At 31.4% G+C, this 16,486-nt stretch overlaps 1 protein-coding gene across 4 annotated transcripts in view; it reads left to right on the top strand.

The window, feature by feature from the left end:
- The window catches only part of LOC111709846 (T-complex-associated testis-expressed protein 1), a 25,058-nt gene extending 10,341 nt beyond the window's left edge, over positions 1 to 14,717 (top strand). The window contains exons 9-16 of one of the 4 annotated variants that reach the window (XM_023483764.1): positions 2,217 to 2,342; positions 4,448 to 4,579; positions 7,987 to 8,018; positions 10,565 to 10,658; positions 11,464 to 11,570; positions 11,957 to 12,010; positions 13,264 to 13,338; positions 14,390 to 14,717. In XM_023483764.1, coding sequence (XP_023339532.1) covers positions 2,217 to 2,342; positions 4,448 to 4,579; positions 7,987 to 8,018; positions 10,565 to 10,658; positions 11,464 to 11,570; positions 11,957 to 12,010; positions 13,264 to 13,338; positions 14,390 to 14,459 — 690 coding nt within the window. In that variant the 3' untranslated portion in view covers positions 14,460 to 14,717. The remainder of the gene's footprint in view (positions 1 to 2,216; positions 2,343 to 4,447; positions 4,580 to 7,986; positions 8,019 to 10,564; positions 10,659 to 11,463; positions 11,571 to 11,956; positions 12,011 to 13,263; positions 13,339 to 14,389) is intronic. The other 3 variants (XM_023483763.1, XM_023483766.1, XM_023483765.1) reach the window with 3 other exon arrangements.
- Positions 14,718 to 16,486: the final 1,769 nt, after the last annotated feature.

The following is a 16,486-nucleotide window of genomic DNA, read 5'->3' as shown; positions in this document are numbered from 1 at the left end:
GCTTGCTCAATCTGATTTTCCACATTAAATGCTCAAATTATATGCAGACGATTCTTAAAAAATCTTCGTCACCGACTAATTATATGCAATTTATTCTCTACACTTTCATTGTTGCACTCTTCAATTTGTATGTCTTGCAGGATCCAAGTATCCCTAAATCCAAATTTCTAATTAAAGGAAAAAACGATAAAATGTATCCGTATGATTTTTTATTATTTAGTTTAAGAATATATGTACACGATAGTATCGTAAAATAGTTGTATTAAATACATGTGAACAATTTTGTGCAGTTTATATAATATAATAAATATCTAGATCTTAAAAAAAGGTTCAGCCGTTTTGACGTTTATTGGATACAAACAAACAGACAAACAGACAGACAGACAGACAAGCCAAATTTATATATAGATTATGTTAATCAAAATGTTATTTTTTTCAAATTTTATTTCCGTCATGTAATCTTATATATATCTGATCTAATGTTACAAATTGATGGGTTTTGAAAATTTATTTTTATTTTATTTCATATGTTATAAATATGAACTAAAAATTTCAAGCTATAACTATTTTAATATAACGTAACTTATTTTAAATTGTTTAATTATTATATTTTATTCCAAGTACATTTTCTAGGCATATTTGATCTACATTATTTATTTAATTTAAAAATGTTACATCCCTTTTTAAATTGACTTCAACATGTTCCACATGTTCCAATCTTTTAAAGCAAATACAAGATGGACGCTTTATTTTATTTCATTTTAAATTCAGTTATTATATTCAGAAATAATGGATTATTATAAAAAATCTAAAAAAGTACTTTTCTAATCATTTTTAATTTTAAAATGTCCTATTCCTGAACTTGTGAATAATGTTTTGTAAACCTGAACATGGTTTAAAAATTTGTTCCTTTTAATTAATTTTCTAAATTTGACTGCTCTGGTTTGTATTAAATATGGTCAAAATATATGAAATTGTTGTTGTTCCAATCCTTATGATCAACGTCATGTGTCCAAGTAACGGCAGCAAATGTTGAAGGGCTGCCCTACATATTTGCAACCTGATGTCGTAGACCTGTGATATTTTAAACTACATATTCAAATAGCCTAAGTGTGAAAGCAAAGGTTTACATCACCTGGTTGCAAAGAAATGGGGGCATGACAATTAGAGTAAGTTGGGATGCGTTTTTTAACTAAAGGAACTGGAACAAACCAAAAATAACGTTTTGTTAATTTTAAGTTTCACGGAAATGATATTTTGAATTTTCAACTTAATTCTTAATATTTAAATAGAATATGCTGGATGTCGCAAGAAACATGACAGGTGGTGAATAATTTTTATGCTTTCTGCCATATTTTGTAGATCAGATTAAAGACTTCTTGTAGTTTATTTCTTTGAAAAATCTTTCAATCAAATTATTCACTAACTACTGTCATGTTTCATGGGACACCCGCAGAATATACAATTTTTATCAAATATGTTTAAAATATGTATTTAATATTTATCAAATGTGTATTTAGATATTTAGGTATTTATTAAATATTTTAATATTAATAAGATGTAGAAGTTGAAAAATGAAAATGAAGGAATTCTGTTTTGGGATTCTTAGGATTCTATTTTTTAGAAATATTTAGTAACTTATTTCTTTTTCAAATATTTAGGAAAATAAAAACATTTTATTGAATCCTCCAGGGTTGGAAACTACACCCCCCATGAAATCATTTTTATTCGTTGCGTGGGGTGGGGTGGAGAGTGTGTGACATCAGATTCAGTTCTCGTTAGATCACTGAAGTTAAGCACACTTGTCCACAACCAGTAACTGGATTGGTATCCAGACTGGTGTGCACGGGTTCGATTCCCGTACTCCACTCAAGCATGTGGTTTCAAAAACATCTGAAGCATCTGGTTAAGCAGTTATGACCACCTGACGGATGTAGGAGGACAGAAGGGCGGCTGTAAACAACTCTCGCAGAGAAAGGGTGCTTCTACTAAAAGAAGCTTCAAGTGAATTGATCCAAGTGAATGATGACGAAGAGCTGGAATGGTGGAATGGTGGGCCGCTGAGGAAATCTGTGACCCCTGCTTAATTCTGTATAAGCGCCCTTGATCGATATTGATTATAGATCCAATACATGGTTACTTGTTAAATGACATATAGATTTCAGTAGCTACGAGATTAATTAGATTTACCATTTCATATTTGTTTATATATTCAGGTGAAAAAGTGTGGACTAGAGTTTCGATGGAGTATGTTTGGTTTGACAGAGAAGGATGCAGATAATATTGGGACAGGGTTAGAACAGATAAACAAGATTAAACTTATCAGTATTAAGAATAGCAAGGTTAGGATTTTGAAATTCTTTAAAGGGAGTGTTCGCGGCGAAAAATGAAAGAGGGTATAGTCTTAATGCAATAAAAAAAGCGCTTTTGATCGCTACTACTTCTATCTTACTTCTATCTGTTGCGTCTATAAGGTGAAAATTGTTAAAGACGTCTCGACATACCGAATAACTTAGCGCCCATACAGAATTAAAAAAATTGCAACATACGACTTAGACCGTAAAAAAGCAATTTAATTTCAATCAAATCATTCAGATATTACAACTAATAGTCAGGGCAGGGCTTAAGTTACTTAACCCCTTGGGCGGTCTGGGTCTCCCATATTGGGGGGGCTTTCAGATTTAACTCTTTATCTTTATCTTAATAGTCATCGCTTATCTTTCGCAACATTTGTATATAGTTTATATTTTATAATATTATTTTTTTAAGAAAACGTTTTTAACGGATTTCGAAAAATGTGAGTGGTGCGCGGCATTCTTAGATAGTTGCTCAAGAGCAAGAATGTAATGCAAGGAAAGTTATTTCAGAAGTGTACACATCTTTTGTACTGCAGTGTACTCTCTCTGGGCGCTAATGTAAACACAAGACGGATGTCGAAGCCTGACATGGGATCCATCTTTTACATAAAAAATCAATGAAATATTCTGGTCATAGGAAACAATTATGTGAATTTTTAAAAATTATCAAAATTTAATGCTTTTAACCTCCTCGGATACTAAACGAACACTGATGCATCTATTATTGTTTACAAATTCCGCCCAGAGAGAACTGGTTTTAATATGTACACAGAGTATACACAACCGCAATTGACTTTCCTTGCATTACACCCTTGCGCAAGAGACAAGAGAAATAATCAAATTCGAAACAAATTAATTAAAAAATATTATAAAATATAAACTATATGCAAATGTGGCGAAAGATAATCGATGACTATAGATTGTAATATCTGAATGATTTGTTTGGAATTGAATTGATTTTTTTACGGTCTAAGTCGTATGTTGCAATTTTCTGAATTTGTATGGGCGCTAAGTTATTCGGTATGAGACGTCTTTAACAATTTTCTCCAGGTTTTCAATGATAACGGCATTTCTGATCACTCATTTTTCAGTTCGAAAAATAAAGATTTCTCCTCCAGGATCATACAAATTGATCAGACGTCAAGTTGAATGGATATCGTTATGAATCAGAAACGAACCTCAATTAAAATAACGTATACGGTCCATTTAAGTTGTCCTGCTCTAGGTGTCTGACTATCCCATACGGTCCCTTTAAGTTGTCCTGCTCTCAGAGTCTGACTCTATATCCTGTAAAGTCCCTTTAAGTTATCCTGCTCTAGGTGTCTGACTCTATCCTGTACAGTCCCTTTAAGTTATCCTGCTCTAGGTGTCTGACTCTATATCCTGTACAGTCCCTTTAAGTTATCCTGCTCTAGGTGTCTGACTCTATCCTGTACAGTCCCTTTAAGTTTCCCTGCTTTAGGTGTCTGACTCTATATCCTGTACAGTCCCTTTAAGTTATCCTGCTCTAGGTGTCTGACTCTATCCTGTACAGTCTCTTTAAGTTATCCTGCTCTAGGTGTCTGACTCAATATCCTGTACAGTCTCTTTAAGTTATCCTGCTCTAGGTGTCTGACTCTATATCCTGTACAGTCCCTTTAAGTTATCCTGCTCTAGGTGTCTGACTATCCCATACGGTCCCTTTAAGTTGTCCTGCTCTTGGTGTCTGACTCTATATTCTGTACAGTCCCTTTAAGATGTCCTGCTCTAGGTGTCTGACTATCCCATACGGTCCCTTTAAGTTGTCCTGCTCTAGGTGTCTGACTATCCCATACGGTCCCTTTAAGATGTCCTGCTCTAGGTGTCTGACNCTAATTTATTACTAGGTGTCTGACTATCCCATACGGTCCATTTAAGATGTCCTATTCTAGGTGTCTGACTATCCCATACGGTCCCTTTAAGTTGTCCTGCTCTAGGTGTCTGACCATCCCATACTGTCCCTTTAAGATGTCCTGCTCTAGGTGTCTGACTATCCCATACGGTCCCATTAAGTTGTCCTGCTCTAGGTGTCTGACCATCCCATACTGTCCCTTTAAGTTGTCCTGCTCTAGGTGTCTGACTCTATCCTTTATATGGTGCTGGACGGCCTGGAGAAGATGAAGTTGATTACAGTTCTAGATTTCCCAAATAATATCATCACAGATGAGAGTATTGAACCTCTTGTCAAATTTATCACAGGCAAGGTAAATAAACTCAAGGCACGGTAAACTAGAGGTCTTGGTTAAGTGCCTAGTAAGTCTAAACATTAGAACCCATTTTAAACCATTGCATTTAAAAATTACGAATTTACTATTTCATACTTTATTGTTTATATATTTATATTTAATTATACAAGATCTACGTTATTTTTTACGGATTTTAAATGAGAGATCAAAATGCAACTAAAAATATTCAAATAGAGACATCATGTATTTCGATGTAGTTAGTTTTACGTGAAGGGGTGGAGTCACGGCGTTTTAATTTTTCAAATTTTTTCTTTATTGAATTATCTGCAGGAAAAGATTTTCTCTTGTTCAATCCTTAGAGGGGTTTGGAGGGAATTTTGTGAGCTACCAGTGTTTTAACTTCTCAAGTGAAAACTTAATGTACAAGTATCTCCTAGCCTCGGCTCTAGGCCCCCAGCCTGTTCTAGTCACATTGCTCGGTCCGTAGCACATTCTTGCCGCAGCGCTTGGGCCCCCATTGCAGTCTGCGAGGCCTCAGAATGCCTAAACTAATCTTCGGGATGTTGTCGCTAGGGAAATTGCACTGTTATGATGCTGTAGGTAGGGCTGACCACGGTCCAACTTTTCTAACGTTAGACGTTAATGGTTTGTTCCAACCGTTAAAAATAAAATTTTCAGGTAGCCGTTAGTTTTAAAGTTAAGTACGGAATGTTCGTATATCGTTAACACTATTTTCCTTTTTTTTATAAAGTTACCGTCAGCTAACGATCCCAATTTTATTAACGGCTTTAACGGAAAATATTCTGCTGTTAATTTGGTTGATTTTTGCAATTAACGGCATTAGTCGTTCAGAAATTGCGCAAAAAAATTCTATAACGGTTGTTTGTAGTATTAACGGTTGTAACGGTTTGCCAAAACTCCAAAATTTCCATATAAAAATTGTTAACAGTTTACTAAATTGGATGCACGGACAAGCCATCACCAAATTGCGAAAAAAAAGTCTTTAAAAGTTCCATCACTGAAAAAGAAACTTAAAAACTAAAATACAGTTCAAAATATTTTTTTTTGCAAGTTTCATGCAAGTTTAGCAAATACAAAACGAAAGTTGCCGATTTAAAAAAAATCCCATCCGTTTCGTTTACGTTTTCAACCTTTAATTTCTTTTTTCATAAACAGATAATCTGTTTCGTTAAAAAACTCTTCCGTTAATTCTCGAATACCTTTGTTTCGTTAACGAAACTTTGCCCAGCCATAGCTCTGTAGGGCTCGTCGTGGCGTAGCTCCCCTCCCGAGAACCTCCTCTTATCTTCTTTGTTTTATTTTAACCCAAACCCAGTTTCTATGCAATAGAGATATTTTATATTGAGGACTCAAAGGGAGTGACTGATTAGGTATGGTACAGGGTGTCCCAAAAAAACATGGGAATTTAGTGACGAATTCGATATCGTCTTTGTTATGAATTAGCATTGTAATACCTTATTTCAAAAGCCATAATATTATTTTGTCTGCTAGAGTTTATTTTATGAAAAGTGTAAAAGACTGTAAAGATGTGTCTAAAATGTCTCCTCAAGATGAACAGTGAAGACGGACAAGTTTAATCTGTTTGTATACTGCAATTTTCTTATTTTACTAAGTACAACCGTATGCAGTCAAAACATAAACAAACAACATGTGAACATAGCAGACGAAACTCTTATAGATTATAGCTTTCTCAGTAGGTATCACTATACTAAATCAAAGAATTATTAAAAAAGACGATATCGAATTCGTCACTGAATTCTCATGTTTATAGGGACACCCTGTACTTGAACTGAGTGTGCAAAACTATAGAGAAAAACATTAAGATTCATTTGACACCTAAGTTAATTTTTTTCAATACTGACCTCTCAGTTTTACTACCATACCTCAGGAAGAATTTAAATAATTTGAACCGCGTCTAGACACGATTTAATAGCTGTTCAGCGACGCGGTTCTGGCCAGTCTCTTCCTTTTTAATGAAGTACATCTGTAACTAGTTTAAATCTCAACCATTTTTTAATTTTAAGAGTAATTTCCTTTGTCTTAAATATCTCTGAAAGAAAGAAATGCGTAAAGTTAAACTACAGAATCCGCAGAGAATAAACAATGAGGCTAAATCTGTATTCTATGTTTGCTTAATTTTGTATATTTTGTCCTTAAATAATGACTAATTCTCTTGTTCTATGTGTTTAGTTCACCAGTCTAACAATGCGTCAAAATGTGACTGGCTGAAGTGTCCGGCGCTGCCGTGGCATTAGCAAAAATATACGTACAAAGAGCTTTATCTTTATATATACTTTGCTTGTCTGTCTGTCCGTTTGTATCCAATAAACGTCAAAACGGCTGAACCGATCGGGCCTAAATTTTGGGTGGGACCTCACGTGACCCCAGGAAAGTTTTATGAACGATTAAAATATTATGAAATCCGCAAAATTTTGTTTGTATTTTTTTTTACTGTACAAAGAGAAGAGGCTCATAGGTAAATCCACAATTAAAAGTTGTAATAGAAGATGGGTGGGAAGCGCCTAAACGTCTAGCTATATATATATTATACGACCAACTTAAAATTATGTTATACATGGTTCCCTTTGCTCTATATTCAAAAGCTTCAACGTTTTAAGGAACTTGACTGTCTTTAAGTGTAATGTACATCATCTAACTAGTGATGACGCCAAACGAAATTAAATTTTATGTGGGGATGAAAGGAATTATGTTTTTGCCACAAATTCACATTTTCCGATCCCTATTTCTTTGCAATCTTTTGGTGTAAACCTTTGACATTTCAAACTTAGATTATTTTATCCAACATAATTCATAGTTTGAAATATCAAAAGTATATAACATTAGGCTGTAAATATATGAGGATTAGAAAATCAGAGTTTGTGTCAAAGACTCAAATCCTTCAATGTGTTTTCATAACTCCTCTTATTAAAATAATGAAAATAAAAATTTTTTAAGTGAAATCAAATCTAGAGGAACTAAGAGGTCACAAAGTCGCACCAATATTGTCGTTAAAATTTTACCTTCTTTTTCTGTCTAGTTCACAGTTTGATATTACATTTTCTTATTTAAGGTATTGTCTGAACTTTTAAAGAGAAAAATGGTCTGAATATTTTAAAGATAAAAATCATTGTGTATCTTGGTTCCTGGTTCAAAGAGTGACCCATAAAGATTCGTTGGCGTGCTAAAACTATGCGTTAAGGATTTATATACAAGGCATAATTTTTTTATGTTTTACAAATTTTTGAAATTTTTTATAAAAAATGTTCTCTAAAAGGGCGTTTTACCTTCAAAATTAGGCCTATTCAAAAATGTGCTCGATCCCATTTCCGAAAATAAGTATTACTTTTATTCTACTAAAAAGTATTCTGGCAGGTACAAATAAGTAAGAAATAAATTATTTTTAGAATGTCAGAACACTGAACTTATCCAACAACAGGAGGCTTAATAATTATTTCAAAATTAGATTTTTTAAAAATATTTTTTGTTTTATTTTTCGCCGGCATTTTATCTATCTCAAGCTGCCACTTATCAAATACGATTCACAGAAAGTTATACGAAAATTGATAATTAAATTTTAACTAAAATTGAAAAAATCAATTTTTGCACAATTTTATGAATTTTTTTTTCTCTTTATATTCAAGGATGTAATACACTCTTTCCACAAATTTCGCAGTGTTCGGACATTTGATTTAAAGACATTTCATAGATAAAAAATCATAGAGTTTTTTAGATAGCATATTTAAAGAAATAATTGATAGGACATTTCAAAGATAGCTTGGAGATTTTTTCTGTTGATTTTTAAATCTAAACATTGATAAAAAAGATATTGTTTATGGTGTGAGTGTCTCCACTAAAAAGATATTAACAAACTGAATATCAATTTAAGGCGAAAATATTAATAATATGAAAATTAAAAATCAGATAGAGATGGTAGAAATAACAGGATATGTTTTATACAATATGATTTCTTTGTAAAAAATAATTTACCTTTTTTAAAAAAATGGTTTAAATAATAAAGGTTTTTAAAATCAGGCTGCAAAGATAATAGGATTTAGTAATCAGAATTTTGCAACATTTTTGTATCAACATTTTTGCATCAACATTTTTGAATTTGTTAAACCTTTGGCTCTCTCAATTTTGAAAATTTTCTTTTTAAAGGAATTGACTCTTTGCCACAAACTCTGATTTTCTAATCCCTATATCTTTGGATTCCAACGTCGTAAACCTTTGAATTCAAAATATGACTTTTGTTAGATCAAAAAATATAAGTTTGAAATATCAAAGGTTTACGACATTGGGTTCCAAAGATATAGGGATTAGAAAATCAGAGTTTGTGGCAAAGAGTCAATTCCTTTTCTAATTTATTAAACCTGGTTTAGTATAGATTAAGAAATGAAGGAGCTACATATTTTCTAGTTTATTAAACCTGGTTGAGTATAGATTAAGAAATGAAGGAGCTACATATTTCCTAGTTTATTAAACCTGGTTGAGTATAGATTAAGAAATGAAGGAGCTAAATATTTTCTAATTTATTAAACCTGGTTGAGTATAGATTAAGAAATGAAGGAGCAAAATATTTTCTAATTTATCAAACCTGGTTGAGTATAGATTAAGAAATGAAGGAGCTACATATTTTCTAGTTTATTAAACCTGGTTTAGTATAGATTGAGAAATGAAGGAGCAAAATATTTTCTAATTTATTAAACCTGGTTGAGTATAGATTAAGAAATGAAGGAGCTACATACTTTCTAATTTATTAAACCTGGTTGAGTATAGATTAAGAAATGAAGGAGCTACATATTTTCTAATCTATTAAACCTGGTTGAGTATAGATTAAGAAATGAAGGAGCTATATATTTTCTAATCTATTAAACCTGGTTTAGTATAGATTAAGAAATGAAGGAGCTATATATTTTCTAATTTATTAAGCCTGGTTGAGTATAGATTAAGAAATGAAGGAGCTACACATTTTCTAATTTATTAAACCTGTGGCCGAATTTAAAGAATTTGAGCGGCGGTTTAAATTTAAGCCGCGGTTTAAATATGGTTGATTCAACTTAAAACTGTATCAAATGTTTCAAGATTTAAGCTGGCGCTAAATTTAAACCTGGTTTTGGCTGATTTTGGCGGATTGAAACTGCGGCTCAAATTCTTTAAATTCCATCTCTGGTTGAGTATAGATTAAGAAATAAGGAGCTACATATTTTCTAGTTTATTAAACCTGGTTGAGTATGATTAAGAAATGAAGGAGCTACATATTTTCTAATTTATTAAACCTGGTTTCTAGTTTATTAAACCTGGTTGAGTATAGATTAAGAAATGAAGGAGCTACATATTTTCTAATCTATTAAACCTGGTTCAATATAGATTAAGAAATGAAGGAGCTATATATTTTCTAATTTATTAAGCCTGGTTAAGTATAGATTAAGAAATGAAGGAGCTACACATTTTCTAATTTATTAAACCTGGTTGAGTATGATGAAGAAATGAAGGAGCTACATATTTTCTAATCTATTAAACCTGGTTGAGAATAGATTAAGAAATGAAGGAGCCACATATTTTCTAATCTATTAAACCTGGTTTAGTATAGATTAAGACATGAAGGAGCTAAATATTTTCTAATTTATTAAACCTGGTTGAGTATAGATTAAGAAATGAAGGAGCAAAATATTTTCTAATTTATTAAACCTGGTTAAGTATAGATTAAGAAATGAAGGAGCTAAATATTTTCTAATTTATTAAGCCTGGTTGAGTATAGATTAAGAAATGAGGGAGCTAAATATTTTCTAATTTATTAAACCCGGTTGAGTATAGATTAAGAAGTAAAAAAGCAAAATATTTTCTAATTTATTAAACCTGGTTGAGTATAGATTAAGAAATGAAGGAGCTACATATTTTCTAATTTATTAAACCTGGTTGAGTATAGATTAAGAAATGAAGGAGCTAAATATTTTCTAATTTATTAAACCTGGTTGAGTATAGATTAAGAAATGAAGGAGCTACACATTTTGCAATATTTCTCTCCTCCGGGAAATCAAGTTTAACCTCCCTCAACTTCAACCTTAATCTTATCCAGGTAATCAGCTGAAAGGGACTGTACAGATATTTGGTTAGTGTGATAGGATACACATTGCTGAAGAATGGACAAAAATTTTCTATTTTTTAAAAATTAAAGTTTCTGAGAAAAGTGAGGCTAGATCTTCACTACCTAATACCTTTAATGTGTCAAACTATAAATTTCTGCTGGACAAAAGAATTGAGTCTTTCCCACAACCTTCAATTTTCTAATCCCTATATATGTGCAACTTGATGGCGTAAAAACTTTGATATTTAAAACTTGGAATATTTGATTTACCAGAATTCAGAGTTTGAAAAATCTAAGGTCTACGAGGTTTGGTTGCAAAGATAATGTGATTAGAAAATCAGAGTTAGTGGCAAAGACTCAATTTCTTAATCAAGATATAACTTTTTTGATCGTAATCTACACAGATAACTATTAACAGCAGAATGATTAATTCTTTTTCTTAATTTTTTTTTCTAAAATGTAGAATTTCTGGCTAAAAATGTAGTATTTTTAAAGTTTACTATAGTTGGAACATAAAAAACGAAGGTGACAATCATTCCAATCGTTAACCACTGTGTACTTACATTGTACACACAAACTCTGAAAAAAAGGAAGACGACTGTTAATACAAAGTTGTAACTTTAATAAGTCCAATGCACATGAGACACGCCAATTGTGCAGTGTAAACAGGCCCATTTCAATTAAGTAATGAAAGACTATTTGCTTCGTATACAACATCAATTACAATTAATTATTACTATAATGTCGTCTTCCTATTCCATTGTTTTCTGGTTATCACAGTAAAATTGTATATTAGGATGAGGGAGGGATCAGTTTGCTTAAAGCTTTGTCAGTTGAGAAGAAAATAATAAAGTTTTGTCTTGCATCAAACAGACTAACATCAAACACTGGACACGCTATCAGGTCTTATATATAATTAAATAATTTAACCCTAACAAGGCTAGGATAAGGAGTAGGGGGTATAGGGGTATTTGGTGGACCCTTTTAAGTTTTCTGTCTTATCGATCTTAATGCTCATAAAATCTATACAAAACCATAATTTTAAGAAATATGGAGGGATGAACATTTTTATTTTTTAAACCGGATTTGGTTAAGCTTCCCTTGAAAAATAAAAAACCATATTTAGAATAAATATCCTGCATATTTCACATGGGTCTGATTTAACAAGTATGTCAACTTGTTAAGTTTTCAGTGTCTACTTTTCGCAAAATTTCACTATTTTTTAATTTTGAAGAAAAAAACACTCGTTCAATATCTGAATAATTTTTTGACTATCAAAATAATTTAAGAGATCTCCTGAAGCTGAATAGAACGATAGAACATCTGGAGTTTTCATGTAACAGGTACATTAGATATATTTTTATCTCTCACCTACTTAGTAAATTATGTATTTTTATATCCCCCCACTATTCCAACAACCATTATGTACAATTGAAAAAATAAATCAACTATTTGAATAATAAAAACTTTGTTTCTCTGTGAATATTATGTAACTATAGCACTTAAAAATTGATCTTGAACAATTGTCAGCGATCGATTATTAAAGATCCTTGAAATGTTACAAACTTAACTTAATCGATACAGGAAAATAAAATAATAAAAAATGAATTTTAAAATGAAATTATTTTTAAATTGTCACTTTAACTTGAAGTTATACAATACATTCAGCTGAGAGGAAAATGTACTTTTTGATCCGGATCTTTGACTCTGTTTTAACCCCATGAGGGTGATACAAACTCAAGATCATAAACTTCACTTTTAAAGGGAGTGTTTTGGAAAATGACATGGATATTAGTTGATCCTTTATATAATATATAATATATGTAGCTATAAGATCGGTATCAATATTAACAACCTGACATAAAACCGTGTACATATCGGATCGAAAAATCCAACTTGAATAAAAGATCGACATTTTAATTGCACTTATAATTATACAATGAAACTCCTAAAACAATGAAGTAGGAAGACGACTATAACCCTCCAGTTAATCTTTTAAAGAGTTCAATGAACATAAACACAACAATAGTGTAGTGTACCCGGGCCCCTTTTAATTAATGTTCAATTTACGGGTTAAAACTATTTGCTTTATGACAACAGAAAATATAGGGAAGATTGATTTAAAAGGAGTGTCTGCGTAATTTTGAGTGCCCCCCCCCCTTGAAAAAATGGTAATCCCCGATTTACAACGGTACCCTTGAAACGCTCTGATAAAAAACGTGGATGGAAGAAACCGTCGTGTTTTATTATGATAATTTCTCCATTGCTTCCTATAAGCAAAAAACGCGCAAATCACTTTTGCAGAGAAACCGCAAATTATCAGTTTGAAGACACAAAAAGATTCATACTTAATCAGACAAAGCTTTTAAGTGTACCATTGTGAATCGGACATTGTCTTCTTGGTGCAGGAAGAGTCACTTGACATTACTCCTCACAGTCCTTTTACATTCGTAGCTTCCTAGTCCACAGTTGAATAGGGCTCACTGTATGTAGGGTAAATAGGCAGCAACCTATCCCCCTTTCATTTTCATCGAACAATGCCTGTAACATAAACCATTTTTCACTTTGAAATATTTACAATATTTATTTTCTTTAGATTCGAAGGAGATACTGGAGACTATATACTGGAGGGAATCAAATCCAATACAAGCATAAAGTTTATGGATCTCAGGTTAGACTAGAAAATATTTCATTTTTATTTATTTTGGCTTTAACACGTATTTAAAACTTATAGGGTGTTCCAAAAAACGCTTTTTTTAGATACAAGAGCTCTCATGAAAGTATAAGTTTTACTTTTTTTTGACAATTTTTAAAATCTATAGAACATTTCCGATCGATGGTCATTGAATGGAATTGAGAATATAAAGGAAATTTAACTATCATCACAATTAATTGTGCCTAAAAGAGATTTTTCTTAGGACGTACATGCAGTAATAAATATTAAAATCAATAGTAAAAAGATAGATGGGGAAAACAAAACCCTGCTATGTATCTAAAAATACAACGTCTAAAAATATATCCAATAAAAAATAAAAAAAGTTGTAAATATAAATATAAATTGTTATTATCTATCTATCTATATTTCTACTAACTATCTTTTAAAGGAAAATATATTTATTTTATAACAAAATTCTAACAATTTTGTTGTTAAAATATAACCACTTTTTACCTAAAACACAGCTTTTTCAATTTTCTATCTTATTACCATGAGATCTTTTTTTAAATAAAATTTAGGGTTTATTGTTATAGTTTAAGGTAATCATTAAAAAATAATTAAATTTGACACTTTTTGCAGTCATGTCAAAATATTTATTATTATTATTTTTCGATATTTTAATGCTAATTTAGATTGGTCATTATTCGTATTTTTTATCTATTTACCATTTTCTTTTTTATCATTAATTAGTCAATTTTTTAGAATTATTTATTATTCTTTTATTTTTTACTATTTTAAAAATAAAAGCATTTTTTTATTTACTATTACTGTTTTTTTTTATTTTCTATTCTTATTTTTTAACTATCCACTTTTTATTATTTACTATCTTATTTTTTTAGTATTTTCTTTTCATATATTTAAACTACTTCCTGTTTTTATCTTTTTTATTATTTTCTATTTTACTTCTCTTTTTATCAACTTTCATTATTTTTTTTTAATTGCTTCACCTTATTTCCTTAATTATCTAATATTTTTTTAATTGCTTAATTTTGGTTATTTTGTGCAGGTTGAGTGGAATTGGTCAGGAAGAGGAAGCTGAGATAAGTGCCATTATCCGGAAAAATGTCGGAGTCTAAATCTGGCGTTGATGCACTTTGTATGTAATATGTATGTAATATGTATGGACTTTGTATGCACTATCTATGTACTATGTATGTACTGTTATGTACTATGCATGCATTATGTATGTACTATGTATGCACTATGTATGCACTATGCATGCACTATTTATGTACTTTGTATGGACTATGTACGTACTATTTATGCAAAATGTATGTACTATGTAAGAACTATGTATGTAATATTTATGTAATATGTGTGTACTTTGTATGTACTATGTATGTACTATGTATGCACTATGTATGTACTATGTATGCAATATGTATGCTCTATGCATGCATTATTTATGTACTTTGTATGGACTATGTACGTACTATGTATGCAAAATGTATGTACTATGTAAGAACTATGTATATACTATGCACTATTTATGTACTTTGTTATGCACAATGTATGGACTATGTACGTACTATGTATTAAACCTGGTGTTCATCACGTCAAACATGAGTTAATTTTGCGTAAGATCTAATATGTTTTCAATCTTTACTCATCTTATTAAAGAGTTATTAAGAAAGACAAAAATGTTTTGCATTTCTAATCTAACGGGATTAATTTTGCTTTTCTCATTCTTGTGATTTAATCCTAAACTATAGAAGCTGCGAGGTCACAAAATCGCACCAGTGATGTATATCATAATTTTAATTGTTTCGGAAAAAAAATTCAAATTAATTATTACTTTTGTAATATTTATAATATTTTAAGATTTTTCAATTCCGTTAGATCGTAAAACTGTTAAACTGTGAAACTGTGAAACTGTGGTCTGTGAAACTGTAGACTGTAAAACTGAAAAATTTTACAATCTAAATTACATTTATTTTATCTAAATATTTTTGTTTTCAAACCTTTTCTCTGTTTTTTTTGTCATTGTTGAAAAGGCAAATATTTGAGATTTTTGTCAAAAAAAAAATGTTTTGAAAATGAGTAGTTTTGAGTTTTGAATTTATAAAATAGTGAGAGTAGTTTAATTAAATACGGCTGGTTTAACTACTGGTTAAAGTTGAGCTTGGTAGCACAGGACAGGAGTTCTCCTTATCGAAGAATTCCCATTTTAGTTGTAGATAAAATTGTGTACTGTTTCATTAAGTGATCATTACCTTTTAACTTTTATGTATTCTTTAAATACTCTCCAATTTCTAAAGAATAAATTTACAGTTTTACTAAAGGTCGTTAATCAAATATTTCCCTTTACTGTACTTTTATAATTTAAATTGTAGTGAGAATGTTGCTCAAACTTAATAAAAATAAATTGAAAACAAGTTAACGCCTGAAACTTATTGTTGTTTGAGAATATATGAAAATATAGGATGGCAAGAATTTCTGTAGGAATTTAATAATAGTATATCAGGGAGTGCAAAATACTCAATTCCTGGATCCCCTGTATCCCCTGAATCCCTTGAATCCCCTGTATCCCCTGTATCCCTTAAATAAGGGATACCCCGAATCTGTATCCCTTGTATCTCCTGAACCCTGTATCCCTTCTGTATCCCTGTATCCCCTGTATCTCCTGTATCCCTTGTATCTCCTGTATCCCCTGTATCCCCTGAATCCTCTGTATCCCTTGTATCTCCTGTATCCCCTGTATCCCCTGTATCCCTTGTATCTCCTGTATCCCCTGTATCCCCTGAATCCCCTGTATCCCGTGTATCTCTTGTATCCCCTGTATCCCCTGTATTCCCTGTATCCCCTGTATCCCCTGTATCCCTTGTATCTCCTGTATCCTATGTATCCCCTGTATCCCTAGTATCTCCTGTATCCCCTGTATCCCCTGTATCCCCTGTATCCCTTGTATCTCCTGTATCCCCTGTATCCCCTGTATCCCCTGTATCTCTTGTAAGAAACCCCCTTCATGTAACGTCCAAAAGCTTTCTTCGGACAGTAAGTATATTTCTCACTAAAGAATCTTTATTATCACTGTTAACAATATCAACTAAACCTTAAAAATCTCAAATTCATGTAATCCCGAAAATCCGCGAAAATCTTGTAG

This window comes from Eurytemora carolleeae, unplaced genomic scaffold (assembly GCF_000591075.1).
Source record: "Eurytemora carolleeae unplaced genomic scaffold, Eaff_2.0 scaffold1004, whole genome shotgun sequence".
In the NCBI taxonomy this organism is placed as follows: domain Eukaryota; kingdom Metazoa; phylum Arthropoda; class Copepoda; order Calanoida; family Temoridae; genus Eurytemora; species Eurytemora carolleeae.
The sequence above is the reverse complement of the archived record's forward strand: the minus strand, read 5'-3'. Positions and strand labels throughout refer to the sequence as shown.